We start from the raw sequence: 14988 nt of genomic DNA, 5'->3' as shown, positions 1-14988 counted from the left end.
GCCCTTCCAAGTGGTAGGGGCCCCCTTGCAGGCAGAGCCCTTATCCAGGCTGAACCAGGGTGGTCCAGGCATGAATTCCCAAGCTGGACAGGGGAGACAGAAATACACCCCATCCTACAGGAGTTAGAATTCCCAGGCCTGGGGAGCAGCCAGAGTGCAGCCAACCTTGCACCCCACTCTCTTTGGCTGTGGGAGTGGGGGGTGGGTCCCGAGACCCTCTGTGGTCCTCCCCTCTTCCCATCTGGCAGGACCGGGTGGGAGTGGAAGTCTCTGTGGCAGCAGCACTCTGGGCCTTGCCCTGTGAGATGAAGAGAACCAGCCGGGGGTTTGGCCATGTTGTCCTGTGCCCATCAAGGGCTGCTGTTGGCTCAGTGCAGGTGTCTGGGTCCCCAAGAGCCACTGCCCCCTACTGACTCCTCCCTGTATTTCCCACAGTGAACATCGTCCTCACTGGGCGGCTCAGCAGCGCAGTCCCTGCCTTAGGTGAGTAAGATGCTTCTCTCTTTCTTCCCTTCCTCCCTGTCCTTCTGGTTTAGTGACCTCTGAGGACAGGCCTTCAGGGCCTGTCCACCCCTGAGGTCAGCTGGCCTCTTTCAGCTTCAGTCCTTGGGCATTTTTTCTGCATCACAAAGGAGCCGTTTGGCCCTGGGCAAGCTTACACCTCCTTGAGTCTCAGTTTCTCTTTTTAAAATGGATGCGATAACAGGATCTACCTCAGAGCCTGCTTATTAGGGTCAATGGGCAAATGAGGCAAGGTGCTCAGCATGGCAATGACACATGGTGGCTTAATGCCACTAGCAAACTGTCACAGGTCCAGTAGAATCGACAGATTGTGCTTCCTGTAGACCGTGGGGTTCCCTGAGGCCACAAGGCACCATGAGATGCTTGCCTGTTTTAAAATTATACCTGGGATTGAATTTATAAAGGTATGAATGGGTGATGGCACAGAGAGGCCAATGCCATTGACAAATTTGTTACCTATGTGTCTTGAGAGGGGGGAAGTCAAGGCAGGGAAGGGGAAACAGCTCAGAATGGGCTAGTTTGAATGACTCTGGCAGGCTTGAGGCTACAGGGGTGGGGTCCAGTTGCCGGGTGCCTGGTGCCAGGATCACCCAGAGCAGGGAAAATACTGACTTGGTTGTGAGTTAGAAAAGTAGGTGGCTCAGCCTGGGTTCAGCTGGTCTGTCTGGGCAAGACCAGCTTCAGGCCAGCTGGTGTGCAGGAGAGAGATGAACACTTTGGCTGATGTTTTGGCCCTGGGATCGGTGGTTGCCAAGTAGACCTACCGAACCTAAGACACACGGTCAGAACTGCTCCTCCCTGCCTCCTCCTGTCCGAGTGGGTCCAGCCATCCACAGGCCATCTTTGTGCTCTGGCCCAATGCCAGGGCCAGCAAAGACTGTCAGGAGCAGGAGGGGAGACTGAGGCCATCAGAGTGTTTGCTCTTTGCTGAGGGGGCTGCTGCGGGGAAGCCCAGGCCCTCAGGGCCCTGGGGCCACCAGGGGGCATCTGAGGAGGGCCTTAGGGAGCAGGGGAGAATGTATGGTCTCCAACGTGGGGGGTCGGTGACTCATTTGCTGTCTGCAGGGCTGCATAGTGGTTTGGAGGCACCTGGGACTTCTCGTTCTGCTCAGTGCCTCGTAGCAGAAAGCCACTGAGGCTGGCTCAGGGAGAGGGATCTCTGCTGGCCAGGGTCACTGGGATGGGGAGGCCCAGGGCCCACAGAGGCTGCTTTCAGAGGCCCATCTCTCAGATGTGGCTCCTCAGGCTCCCTCCTGGTTCCCCCTGCACATCATCTCCTGCTCCCTGCTGTCTGGCCTCCTCTGCTGACACAGCTGGCCCAGGGCCCTGCCTTACTCAGCACCGAGCCAGCCCCAGTGCTGCCTGGTGTCCTGGCCCTCACCGCTAACTGCCCAGTCTCCCCATCCCAATTTTCCAGAGGAGGCTGACTGGCCCTGCTGGGGTCAGGGGTCTGTGACCACGGTAGAGAGTGGGAGGGAGGGGGGGAGGGGGGCCGGGTCTTACAGATTGTGAGCCCCAGGTGAGGCCTTCTGCTACTATGGTGGGTGGGCATGTGACCTCAAACACATCTGCCACATGCCCGTGCCCCAGGTTTAGAACAGTGTTGCTATAGGGACAAGGTTCCCTCGTAGTGCCAGGGAGACAAAGACAGCCATCCAGGTCTGCACATTTGGTTGTTTTTAGCCAGGGTCCACATTGTTCTCAGCAGGCCCTCATTCCCCAGTTTCAGGGGCTGCGGTTCGCATCAGGGCGCCTATGCGTGGCGCCCTGGGAGCCTGACTGCGTGGTGGCCTAGGTGGCCACAGGTGGCAGTCTGGGGCCCTAGCTCTCCTGGAGTCTAGCTCTGTCCCACTAGCATTGCTAAGAGCATTGGAGAGCAGCTTCTGGCTGCCTGAGGGCCCAGCTGGACTGCCTGGAAACCTCACGGGTGTTGGCCTCTCAGACCCCGTCCTGCCGCAGGTCGTCACCTCCCGCACCCCGGACTCTGGGCTAGGCCGTGTGGCTGCCGTGGCGCCAGCTTCCTGACCTGGACAGCGTGTCCGGGCTGCCTTCCACTCCCCTGGCAGCTTCCCCGAGCACCGGGGTGGGGCCCCCAGCTCTCTGCTGTGCAGTTAGAGCAGGCAAGTTGTCTGGAGTATTGATTGCCTCTGGAAACCAGATCCGCAAATTGTGCTCTATCGGGCCTTGCTCATGCTTCCTCAAGAGCATTTCACGACTCTTTGGACCGGGAAAGAAGGACGCTCGCTGGTCTGGAAGTGCTCATTCATCCCTTGCCCCCCTGAGCAGGGCCACCGGTCCTGAGGGCCGAGCGGTCTTCTGCTGGAGTGAACACGGGTCACCTCCATTTAAAGCTCAGACAGGCTTCTCTGCCCCGACACCGCACACCCTCTATCCTGCAAACGTACGGTCCTCCTAGCACCTGTCACTACCTACCCATCATCACACACTCTGTGGGATCCTCACCCACGCAGGGCGTACCCCCACTCACCCCATCACATGAATATCTGCCTAGAGGCTGCCACTTTCCTAGAATTTCCCGACTACCTCTGAGACAAGCAGCACCCATGGGCTCCATTTTACTGATGGACAAGGTGAGGCCTAGGGTGGAATGGAGTGCCTGGCAATGTGGGCCCTGGAACTGGATTTGTGAGGCCTTTCCCCCACCTGTGCCCAGGTCCCAGGGTGGCTTGTTGGGGTGGGAGTGAGGCTGCCGTCATGCAGAGGCCTGGAGTTGGTTGTCTGAGCTGGTGGCAGCCTCCAGGCTCATGGCCAAGCAGCGTCCAGTCAGGAGGCCCTGACCAGAGCTCGCAGCTCCCTCTCTCTTGCTCCACGGTCACTGTGAGTGGGCCAGGCTGATGGCTGCAGAGGACATGAGCTCTGTGCCCCCACTTTGGAGAAGAGCAAACTGAGTGCTTTCGCTGCCGCCTAGGTGGGAATTTCTGGGCAGCCTTGGGGAGTGCTCAGGGGTAAGGCTGTGTGGGGGACATGCTGTCAGGGGCTTTGTTGAGAGGTAGGGCTGGGCTGGCTGCTGTCTAGTCATCTGCTCCTGACTTGCCTGGTGGTTCCAGAGACAGGCTGCCTGCCTCTGGAAAGGAGGATAGACGTAGGTCTAGAGGAAGATTCTGGCTGAGGCAGGTGATGCCTGTAGAAGATGCACGGGCCTGGCTTTCTGCAACCACTGTGGGTGAGGACCCTGGCCTGAATGTTTTGTCACTGAGGAAGGCCTCCTGGCCAGGGTAGGTACAGACTAGGCCCTGCTTTGCTCCAGGCCCTGTCCCAGGGGCTGAGGGTCAAGGCAACAAAGGGTGGTTCCCACCCTGGCTGACGGAGTCTCCTGACTTCTCGTTAATCATGGCTTTAGAGATTTGAGTCAGCCATACTAGGCTCTCCCTGCCTGTGAATCTCTTGTCCAGCACCATCCAGGAGGAGAAGCTTCTTCTGGTTTCATAGCCTCACACCTCCCAGGCCCCCTGGTCAGCACCCAGGGTCTCGGGGGGGGGGGCTCATCTGTCAGAGGGAAGGGGCCCTTGTCCTTCCCCTCCTGGGTGCTCTACCTATTAATCTACCTATTAAGCAGGTGCAATAATGCTCCTGCTTAATAGGTAAGAAATCTGAGGGTCAGGAAGGCTGGCCTTCCGGGCCACAGGTGAGTGCCAAGCAGAGAGGCCTGGCTGGTGCCTTGGTGACCAGGGACTATTGGGGCTCTGACGGCAGCCCAAGGGTGCCCAGCCGTGTTTTAGGGTTAAGTGTGGTGTTTCTCTTCTAGTCCTTTGAGGCTTTTGTGAGCTGTCTGTGGGGGTTTCCACTTCCCTGTTAGAGTATCAGATGACCTGGACCTCCAGGTCACAGTCCTATGAGCACGGGAGGCGGCTGGAGACTTCCACTCTCCTTTCTGCAGCCGTGCAGTTTGGGGTCCCAAAGAGTCTTGTTAAGAGCCAGCAGAGAGACCCTGGTTTCTAGGGCGACAGTGGAAGGTGCCAGGCAGTGGGAGAGTGAGGAGGTGGTGTTACTGACCTCAGTTTCTCCATCTGTATAATGGGCCCTGCCTTTGCCACAGGCTTTTGTGAGGATCAGATGAGGTGGTGTGGTGGAGGGCTGCAGGGGCTGGGAGGGGTGGGTGTGGCCAAGTGCAGGGACCTTGCCTGACACCGGGGTCAGCTCTGCAGTCTTCAGGCTAGGCGGGCTCAGCTGGAAGCAGAGGCATGGATAATGAAGAGGGTGAAGTGAGGCTGGCAGGGCTGGGCGTGGTGACACTGCTTCACCATACTGGCTGGAATGATAACCCGCACTTGTCCCTGGTGCGTGGGTTCGCGGATGGCAGTGAGAGGCCGATCCTACCAGAGGACCAGGGTCGAGTCTGACTCTGCCACCTACTGCTGTGTGGCCACGGGAAGGTCACTTATCCTCTCTGAGCCTGTCTCCTTGTCTGGTTATAACATCTACCTCCAGTGGCTTCCCACTTACGCTTAGGATGAAACCCCAGTGCCACACAAGGTGTGAGCGGACTCAGCCTGTGTTTCCAGCCACATCTGGACACTGGCCTCCCTGCAGGCCTGTGTTATGATCTTTACTCCACCCAGAGATCAGCATGTCTGCTCTCCCGGCAGCCTCCATGGGGCAGGGCTTTTGACTGTCTTACTCAGCACACCTAGTACTTGTGCCGGGCACTTAGTAGCTACTCAGTAAATATGTGCTGGGTGAGCAAAGCCCCTCCCTTCCCAGGGCTGAGGCCTGTATTTATACCTACACCAGGGAGGGCAGGCAGGGAACCACAGCAGGACTGTCCACGCAGGCTGCACCCTGGAGGTGCCAAGGGGACTGCCGGTGGGTTCATTCGCAGCCCTGCCGGGAGTGGGGAGTGAGACCTACACTCTGGTGCACGGGGCAGGGTTGGGAGCTGAGGCTGCCCTGAGTCCTTGTGCGTCCTTGGCCCTCCACACGGAATTCCAATGAAGTCTTGAGGTTGGCCTTGCCCTGGCCATGGCTACCCTCATCTGACTTGATCCCACCCTGGGGCAGGCCTGTGCTCAAGCCATGGGGGGGATCAAGTGGGCCTCCCACCTCACCTCCCACCCAAACGGGAGGCCAGCACTTCTCAGCCTCTTCTCCCAACAGCTGCCTGCAGCGGAAAGCTGGAACAGCACACGGAACGGCGCGGTGTCATCTACAGCCCAGCCTGGCCCCTCAACTACCCACCGGGCACCAACTGCAGCTGGTACATCCAGGGTGACCGCGGGGATATGATCACCATCAGGTAAGGGGACCTAGGGCATCAGAGGGAGACTCCGTGGGCCTTACACAGGCTGAGTGAGTGTGTATGTGAAAGAGCGTGTGGGTGTGTGACGGTACATGCACGTGAGTGCATGTATGAACAGGTGTAGAGGGCATGTATGAGAGCATGTGTGAGTGCGTGCATGTGAGTGAGCACATGTATGAACAGGTGCAGAGGGCAGCTGTGAGCATATATGTGTGTAAGTTCATGTGTGTGGGCACGTGTGAGCATGTGAGCGTGCCCCGGGCTCTGTGGGTCCCTGCAGCTGGCTGCCTCTCCTGCTGGACTTCTGCGAGAGCCTCTCTCATGAGGAGTGGGGGCTGTCAATCACAGCCCGGCCAGGGAGAGAAGCCCTGGGGACTGGTTGGTGTGGTCCAGCTGTCCCTGAGGTGGCAGAAGTGTCCTGCAGGTGGCTTGAGGCCAGGCTGGCATGGAGCCTAGAGCAGGGTTTTTCCCCCGGGGTCTGGGGGCAGTCTCGGCAGGAGAGGGAGCCAGGCAGGAGCCCGGTGCTGTAGCTGCAGGGATGTGCAGAGGGTGCTGGGATGAGGTGGCTAGACAGTGGAACCGAGGCTGAAACCCCTGGCCTGGGGTGGCCATGGGGTGTCTGGCTGGGGTGTCACTCTCCTACATGCCAAAGCCCAGCAGGCCCAGGTACTCCCTAGCTCCAAAGCACAGGGATGTGATGCGCACGATGGGGGTCTCTCCTGGTGGTCCTGCCAGTTTCCCTGTGGCCGCAGGGCCGTGGCTCTCAGGCACTCTTTCTTCAAAGACTCCACCCTTATTGGCCACTTCTAGGGTACTCCCTGGCCCTGTGGCCTGCTTGTCCTATAGCCTGGGTGGGAGGCCAGCTGCAGCGTTTCTCCCCAGGAGACAAGCTGTCACCCAGATGTAGGCTAGGCCAGCCCTGTGTGCGTGTGCCCCCTCACTGGATAAGCCTGTGAGTTTGTGCTAGGTCTGTCCCAGCAGACCCAGTGTGGGAGGGATCTGGACTCTTGGGTCTTGCCCTTGAAGAGACAGTGTCAGGGGAAGGAACTGACTCCCCCTCCACTTTGGCTTTGGGGTGGGCACTGTGTGTGCTGATGGAGGGCAGAAAGGTGAGGCCCTCCCAGAGCCTCAATGGGGATGTCCACGGTTGTTCTGATTCTTCATGCAGCTGCCCTCAGGCCCCTGGATGGTGGCTGGGGTCCCACTAAGAGGCCCAGCATGAAGGAGTAGAGGGACCAGTGTGGCTGGCCACCCTTGCCGTAAGCTCACGTCTGTGGGCTCCCTGCCTGCCCGCCCACACCCACGGTCCTCCTTCCTCTCTGCCCCGGCAGCTTCCGCAACTTTGACGTGGAGGAGTCCCACCAGTGCTCCCTGGACTGGCTCATGCTGGGCCCAGCAGCCCCGCCCCGCCAGGAGGCCTTCCGGCTCTGTGGCTCTGCCATCCCGCCTGCCTTCATCTCTGCCCGGGACCACGTCTGGATCTTCTTCCACTCTGACGCCTCCAGCTCCGGCCAAGCCCAGGGCTTCCGTCTCTCGTACATCCGAGGTGATGCTGGCGGCACGGTGGGGCAGGGCACCACAGAGCCCGAGGGCTCCAAGGGCCCAGGCAGTACCCTCTCTTGGCCCACTCCCTGCAGGGTCTTCCCCAGCAGCCCAGTCAGTCGGGGGACTGGGACTGGTCAGCCCCTCGAGCTCCCTGACCCCACTTCATAGACTTGGCTAGAGTGAGTGGCTCACGCCTCACCCTTCGGTCAAGTCAGGGATGAGCCCACTCTGGCATTTGAGGGGTCTCTGCACCTCGGGTGGCCATGGAGAGGCCCTGCCACCCCGGGACAGGGGAACCACCCTACCTGCTCCTGGCGCCCGGTCCCACGCTGGAGGGAGGCTCTGCTCTCCCCTGACTGCCCCCTTCCCCCATGCTCTTCACCCCACAGGGAAGCTGGGCCAGGCGTCCTGCCAGGCAGACGAGTTCCGCTGTGATAACGGCAAGTGCCTGCCCGGGCCGTGGCAATGCAATACTGTGGACGAGTGTGGCGACGGCTCTGACGAGGGCAACTGCTCGGCGCCTGCCTCTGAGCCACCCGGCAGCCTGTGCCCGGGGGGCACCTTCCCCTGCAGCGGGGCGCGCTCCACGCGCTGCCTGCCCGCCGAGAGGCGCTGCGATGGCACCCAGGACTGCGGGGACGGCTCCGACGAGGCCGGCTGCCCCGACCTGGCGTGTGGCCGGCGGCTGGGCAGCTTCTACGGCTCCTTCGCCTCCCCGGACCTGTTTGGCGCAGCCCGTGGGCCCTCGGACCTTCACTGCACGTGGCTGGTGGACACGCAGGACCCGCGGCGCGTGCTGCTGCAGCTGGAGCTGCGGCTGGGCTACGACGACTACGTGCAGGTCTACGAGGGCCTGGGCGAGCGCGGGGACCGCCTGCTGCAGACGCTGTCCTACCGCAGCAACCACCGGCCCGTGAGCCTGGAGGCCGCCCAGGGCCGCCTCACCGTGGCCTACCACGCCCGCGCCCGCAGCGCCGGCCACGGCTTCAACGCCACCTATCAGGTGAAGGGCTACTGCCTCCCGTGGGAGCAGCCATGTGGGAGCAGCAGCGAGGGGGCCGCGGGGGACGCGGGCGAGCAGGGCTGCTTCTCGGAGCCGCAGCGCTGCGACGGCTGGTGGCACTGTGCCAGCGGCCGCGACGAGCAGGGCTGCCCCGCCTGCCCGCCCGACCAGTACCCCTGCGAGGGCGGCAGCGGCCTGTGCTACGCGCCCGCCGACCGCTGCAACAACCAGAAGAGCTGCCCCGACGGCGCCGACGAGAAGAACTGCTTCTCCTGCCAGCCCGGCACCTTCCACTGCGGCACCAACCTGTGCATCTTCGAGACGTGGCGCTGTGACGGCCAGGAGGACTGCCAGGACGGCAGCGACGAGCACGGCTGTCTGGCGGCGGTGCCGCGGAAGGTCATCACCGCCGCCCTCATCGGCAGCCTGGTGTGCGGCCTGCTGCTGGTCATCGCCCTGGGCTGCGCCTTCAAGCTCTACTCGCTGCGCACGCAGGAGTACAGGTGGGCGGGGCCGCGCCGCCGCAGTGGGAAGGGGCGGGGCTCCCTGCGCCGCGCTCCGCCGCGAGGGCTGCGTCCCCAGTCTCAGGCCTCCGGCTGGTGGACTTCTCCTGTGCGTCCTGGGAGGTCAGAGTGGAGGGCTGGGGGCCCGGTGTATGTCGGAGGGAGAGTGTGGTCCTGGCCAGCCCCGCCATGCTGCCCTCCTGCCCGCGATTTTCAGGGCCTTCGAGACCCAGATGACGCGCCTGGAGGCTGAGTTTGTGCGGCGGGAGGCACCCCCGTCCTATGGGCAGCTCATCGCGCAGGGCCTCATTCCGCCCGTGGAGGACTTTCCCGTCTACAGTGCGTCCCAGGTGAGCGCCAGAGGGTGAGATCCCGCCCCGGGCGGGGCTCCTGCTTGGACCTCAGAGAACGCCCAGACCGGGAGACTTAGGGGCCAGGTCGGACAGTGCATGGCCCAGGGGTCGAGGGAGGCGGAAGGTGAGGCCGGGGCAGGGTGATGTGGGGGGCCACCACGGCCACGTTGGGGAGAACGAGTTGGTCTCTTGGGGTCGTGCTGACCTCTGCCCTCTCAGCCACCGCCCCACCCTCCAGGCCTCGGTGCTACAGAACCTTCGCACAGCCATGCGGAGACAGATGCGCAGGCACGCCTCCCGCCGAGGGCCCTCCCGCCGCCGCCTCGGCCGCCTCTGGAACCGGCTCTTTCACCGGCCGCGGGCACCGCGGGGACAGATCCCACTGCTGACCGCTGCGCGCACCTCACAGACGGTGCTGGGGGACGGGCTCCTCCAGCCTGCACCGGGGGCCACCCCAGATCCCCCAGCACCCCTCACGGACACAGGCAGCCCTGTAGGGGCTGGGGATGGGCCCCCCAGTGTCCCAGGCCATGCATCAGAGGCGGGATCTGCTGTGCCTCCCCCCTCCGGCCTGCGGGACCCAGAGTGCAGGCTGGGGGACAAGGACAGAAAGGCCTGCAGGGACTCTTTGGTGGACAGTCTGGCCCCTGCCGAAGCGCCTCGGGAGCCCTGCTCGGCCCAGGACCCTCACCCCCTGGCTCCCACTGCCAGTAGCACCCTGGGCCCCCACCCACCAGAGCCATTGGGTGTCTGCAGGAGTCCCCCACCACCCTGCTCCCCAACGTTGGAGGCCAGTGACGATGAGGCCCTGCTGGTCTGCTGACCTGCTGGACATGCTGGTGACCGCCACAGCCCCGCTTTGTAACCAGGGAATACACAGTCGTTTCTACCCTGCCTCCGCGTCCTTCTTTGTTGCAGAGAAGCCACCCAGAGGCCCAGCTAGCCTGCTGCATCGGCACCCCCAGCCCTGGTGGACACAGCGGGCCAGGGCTGTGGGGGTTTGAGTGAGGAGCGGGGTGGAGTGAGGAGCCCCTCTGCAGGCACCCTGGGGTCTCACTCTACCTCTTTCTCCATTCTGGGAATCCATTTCTGAAGAAGCAGGAGAGTTAGGGCAGGGCTCTCTGGAGTGTTCTCTGTGGCTTCTTGCTTCATTCACCCTCTAGGGTGCCAGAGCTGTGCTGGACTGAGCAGGGTTATGGGTGCCACAGACCTAGTCCATGGCGGGGCCCTCTGTCAGTGCTCAGCCCTCCCCATCCTCCCAGCCATCCCTAGAGGAGCAGGCTAGGAGGCTGCTGGCCCCAGCCTCATGCCTGTGGTGTCAGTACAGGCCCGGCCAGGCAGATGCCCTTTGCCCTCTGGCTGAGGGGTTAATCTCCTGGGCATGAGGGCAGGGCTGGGAATGTGGGCACAGGGTAGAGGAAATCCATGGTCTCTTGCAGGCCTTGAGGCCCCTGGGAGATGCTGCTGGATGCTTTCTCAGGTGACAGTGGCCGAGCACCAACTGACAGTGGCTAAATCCATCCCATCCTGCCGCAGGCTCTCAGTTTCCCCTGTAAATCAGGGTGAGGCCATGGGCTCTGAAGTCCTGGCAGTCACTCCACAGAGATTTATGGGGCTGAGGGAAAGGCAGTTCCAGCAGAAACACCCGGACCGACCTCGGTGGTTGAGCCTAGAGCTGGCGTTGCGGGTCCCGGGGAGGGGCGCACGAGGTGTTTCCCAACCCCGGTGTCCCTTTGGGTCAAGGCTGGCTCTGGACCCCACAAGGGAGAAAGGAAGTGCCTGGTTCAAGTGGCAGAGCCATAGGCCCCCTCCAGAGCCTGCTGGGGCACCTTCCTCAGCCAGCACCACACAAGCCCCACCGGGTCATGCCCACCAGGGACTCGCCTAAGACAAGCACACCGCCCACCAACCCTGTTTTATTCATAGACATTTCCAGGAAAGTGAGCAGGGCAGCACTGACAGGGAGCCCAGCCAATACCTCCAGGGCTCTCTCAGCACAGGACTCAAAGGAGTCAGATCTCTCCCTCTCTCTCTCTCTCTCTCTTTTTTTCAGGACAAAACAAAAAAACAAAAAAAACCCAACTTATTTTGCAAAAACACCTCCTCAATAAACAACATGTAAACAGAAACAGCTGCTTCAGGCTCCGCAAATGTCTCATTGCGTTTTCAAGGGCTTGTCCCTGGTGGGCAGTGGGGAGGGCTGGCACGGGCCATTTTCCTCTTCCTCAGGGGCTCCCTGGGGGTAGACCACAAAGCACAGCTCCTGGCCCCAGCGTGTCATGGATTCTGAGGACAGAGAGACAAACAGATAGACCTTGGGATCCGAGCCTGTGGGGCAGGGGTCCTCAGGGAGCCGCTCCCTTTGGGTGGATCCTGGACCCTGGGGCCACATCTTGGGGAGATGTCGGGTGGCGATTGGACCCCCTGTTGTCACCGCAACTGCTGGGAGGTCCTGCTCCAGGGTGAGTCCCTAACAGGTCACGTTTCCCGGCCCCGCCACCTTGGGGAGGCTGCCTGGCTCACCTGTGAGTCTGTGCACACACTTTGGTTTGCTTCTCCAGAACACTCCCAGGAAGAAAACAGGCACCCCCGTGAGGATGATGATGACGCCGACTCCACACACCATGGGCTCCGAGATGAAGCTGAAGACCAGCAGGAATGCCCAGAAAACCAAGTATGCGATGGGGACCAGGAGGTTCACCTGGGGGAGAGCGACGGGACTGCCAACGGAGGCGCAGGACCTTCCCTGGGCCCTCCTGCCCCACCACCCCGGTAGGGGTGGGGGGAGGGGGATCCCGAGGTGCCGCCCTTTCCTGGGAGCTGAGGCTTGAGGGTCCCCTGCTCTGGCAGCAGCCAAACATGCTAGAAACAAACTCATGGGATGGCCGTTTTGCCAAATGGTTGAGGGTTTGTCAAAGTTTCGGTGGCTCTGAGTTCCATGCAGTAACTATGTGTTGCTGGTGTTGCTGGCTGCTTGCATTTGGCTGAAGGTCTCTCTCTCTCTCTCTCTCTCTCTCTCTCTCTCTCTCTCTCAGTGTTTCATGTTTTTTAGGCACTGAGCACTTCTCCAGCTCCAGGATTTATATGCAAACAGAATATTTGCATTTAGCTTGATTAAGGCTCTTCTGTCTTTGTGTGTGCTCATGGAATTCTGTGTCTTAGCCTCATTTTCCTGTCTGTAAACTGGGAATATTCAAAGCACCCACCTTGTGGGGCTGTGATGAAGGCTGAATACATCAGCATACTTAAAGCCTTGAGCAGGGTGCAGCATGTGGCCAAAGCCGGAATACCTAATGCTGTCATCACTCCCACCCCCACCCTGACCCCCACCCCACACCCCCATGCCCAATGAGTGAAGGGGCAGCTCTGACAGCGCCAGCCAGCCCATCCTCCCCCAGGCCTCACCTTGATGGGCCTGTGGAGCGCTGGCCGCCTCCAGCGCAAAACGAGAAGGCCCAGGATGGTGACACCGTAGCAGAGGTAGTTGATGAAGGACACGTAGTTGATGAGCGTGTACGTGTCTCCCACAAGCATGATGACCGCTGTGGCCCCGCACTGGGAGAGGACCGGGCTGAGGGTGGCCTCCCACCTGCCTCCATCAGCCCTGTGGGCTGTCCTGGGCCTGCCGGCTCAGGCCAGGAGGTTGGTGAGCCCCGGCCCTCCCCACTCCCTCCGTGGGCTGCCCCCCAGGGCCAGTGGGAATCCCTGCCATTACCACACTGCTGGGTGGCCCCGGCTCCCCTCCCCGCCAGCCTTGGTCCCACAACTTACACAGACAAGGAGGGCAGGGATGGGTGTGCAGTGTCTGACATGGATCATGGCCAGCAGGCTGGGCAGGTGCCCCTCTCGGGCCCCAGAGAAGCACAGTCTGGGACAGAGATTGGTGGGGGCCATGAGCCCAGCCTTGGGCCCCCTACCAACCAGATCCTAGACCTCAGCTCCACACCTGAGGTCCCTCTTGAGCTGTCACCTCTGACCCCTGCTCTGGGTCCCAGCAGCCCCACTGGCCAGTTCTTCCCTGTCTAGCCCGCCTCCCTTTTGCTTGCTGTAGCTGAGTTGGGATCACATCTGTTACTGGGGGGTTCACTGTCCCAGCTTCGGGTGGGACCCACCTGGCAGGATTTGACTTCCTCTGGCCCCCAGTACTGATCACACACACCAGGGGAACCTGCCTTGCCTCACCTTGACCCCTCCCCACCCAGTCCAGTCACCTGGAGGAGGTGAACAGGTAGCCATTGATCCCTCCAAAAGTAGAAAGTGCCACGGAGACGGGCATGACCCAAGAAAAGTAGCCCAGCAGCTTCTCCCCGAAGGTCTGAGTGGACACAGAAAAGAGGTGGTGCGTGAGGCATGGCAGGATGGGCAGGAGCCGGGTACCAGTGGGACCCCACTCACCACGGCCACTGCGTTCGAGGCCAGCAGCTCCTGGGGGGACATGGCGGTGAAGTAGGCAACATTGGTGAAGGTGTACACAAAGGTCACCAGCGGGATGGAGATGACAATGGCACGAGGTAGGTTCCTGGGGGCAGTGGAGAAGTGTGTCAGCATCAGCCCTGGGGTGGGGGCTGGAAGATGGGGCCCAGGGACGCCAGCGAGGGAGGAGCTTTGAGTCTCCACCTCCTGGGTCTGCTGGGGGACTTGGGACAGATAAGGGGCAGCACTGCTGTCTCCCTGCCACCCCCCAGCCCCAGCTGCGCCACGGGCTGGTGGGAGGAAGGGCACATGGGGGAGGGGACACATCAAACCTTGAGGGGCAGGTCTAATGTCAGGACATAAAGAGAAAAGTGAATACAGGCAAAATCAGCCTTGAAGATCCCCAAATCCCCCCGGGGCCCAGTCCCTAGACCAGGGGTCTCCTGGGACTCCCTATCAGCCCCAGCCCCCGCCCCAGCGCAAACTCCTCTCTGTTGCAACCCTGGGTGAGTATCGGATGAGCCATGGGCTTTATCAGTAGGGACCGTGTTATGTGCACATGTGTAAGTTTTGGCCAAATGCAAATAGCTGGATCCATTTTCAGTGGGACAGTGATACTCAGTGTTTCTGAGGCCCGGCAAGGGGCCGTGACTCACCCACAGCCATGCAGAGCAGGGCCAGGCTGGAACAGTGTCCCGGCTGTCTTTCCAGAGCCATCCCCGTGGGGCAGCAGCATGGTCAGGCAGGTGACCAGACTGAGCCACAGGTGGCAGCAGGTCCGTGCAGAGAGGCTGCCTCTCCCATCGCTGCACCCCTCCCCTTCCCAGGGCCCGGCTGGGTGTCCTACTCACTTTCGAGGGTCAACCAGCTCCTCAGTGACGTAGTTGAGGAAGTTCCAGCCACTGAAGGCAAAGGAGCCCTGGAGGAAGGCCAGGGCCAGGTGACCCACGGAGGGTGTCATCCAGAAGTCAAAGGCATTGCTGGGTGTCAGCTCCTCAAAGTGTCCTGGGGGGTCCACAGGTCAAGGGTCAGTGTCCTCTCCCCACCCTGGTGCACGGCCCCACCCAGGCCCTACCTTGGAAGATCTGGACGAAGCCCACGCCAATGATGAGGGACAGGGCCAGCAGCTTCCCACCGGTGAAGATGTCCTGGATGCGTGTGGCCCAGCGCACGCTGGAGCTGTTCACCCATGTCAGGAGCACTGAGAGGAAAGGAGAGTGGGTGGGTGGGCCTCAGCCGAGTCCAGCCCAGGCTGTAGGAGGGCGGCATCCCCTGTAGCAGCTGGGGTGCCAGAAGCTCACCCCCTGAGGCTGAGCTCACAGGGGGCTGGAGGCTGGAGGCACCCCCCCCCCCCACGCCCCCGCAGTCCTCCCACACAGGGGCAGGGGGCAT

General features: G+C 61.6%; 2 protein-coding genes across 3 annotated transcripts in view; one reads left to right on the top strand and one right to left on the bottom strand.

Annotated features, from left to right (window-relative positions):
* The first annotated feature begins 229 nt into the window (after nt 1-229).
* On the top strand, nt 230-11260 carry LRP3 (LDL receptor related protein 3). Of its 2 annotated transcripts, none has more exons than XM_040446219.1 (6): nt 230-483; nt 5638-5776; nt 7111-7325; nt 7714-8830; nt 9048-9180; nt 9403-11260. In XM_040446219.1, exons 2-6 carry the CDS (start codon nt 5763-5765, stop codon nt 9895-9897), a joined length of 1974 nt encoding a protein of 657 aa, XP_040302153.1. In that variant the 5' UTR covers nt 230-483; nt 5638-5762; the 3' UTR covers nt 9898-11260. The 2 variants fall into 2 exon arrangements, with proteins under 2 accessions (XP_040302153.1, XP_040302152.1); XM_040446218.1 differs by having other exon boundaries at nt 241-483; nt 9422-11251.
* SLC7A10 (solute carrier family 7 member 10) overlaps nt 11080-14988 on the bottom strand; it is a 15976-nt gene continuing 12067 nt past the window's right edge. Inside the window, exons 4-12 of the mRNA XM_040445618.1 lie at nt 14898-14911; nt 14672-14827; nt 14448-14601; nt 13579-13702; nt 13395-13498; nt 12955-13051; nt 12589-12738; nt 11707-11884; nt 11080-11469 (exon numbers count right to left, since the gene is read on the bottom strand). Coding sequence (XP_040301552.1) covers nt 11339-11469; nt 11707-11884; nt 12589-12738; nt 12955-13051; nt 13395-13498; nt 13579-13702; nt 14448-14601; nt 14672-14827; nt 14898-14911 — 1108 coding nt within the window. The 3' untranslated portion in view covers nt 11080-11338. The remainder of the gene's footprint in view (nt 11470-11706; nt 11885-12588; nt 12739-12954; nt 13052-13394; nt 13499-13578; nt 13703-14447; nt 14602-14671; nt 14828-14897; nt 14912-14988) is intronic.

The sequence above is a fragment of the Herpailurus yagouaroundi genome, unplaced genomic scaffold (genome assembly GCF_014898765.1).
Source record: "Herpailurus yagouaroundi ecotype Mexico unplaced genomic scaffold, PumYag 194, whole genome shotgun sequence".
Classification (NCBI taxonomy): Eukaryota; Metazoa; Chordata; class Mammalia; order Carnivora; family Felidae; genus Herpailurus; species Herpailurus yagouaroundi.
Note: the sequence above shows the minus strand (reverse complement) of the source record. Positions and strands in the feature narration are given on the sequence as shown.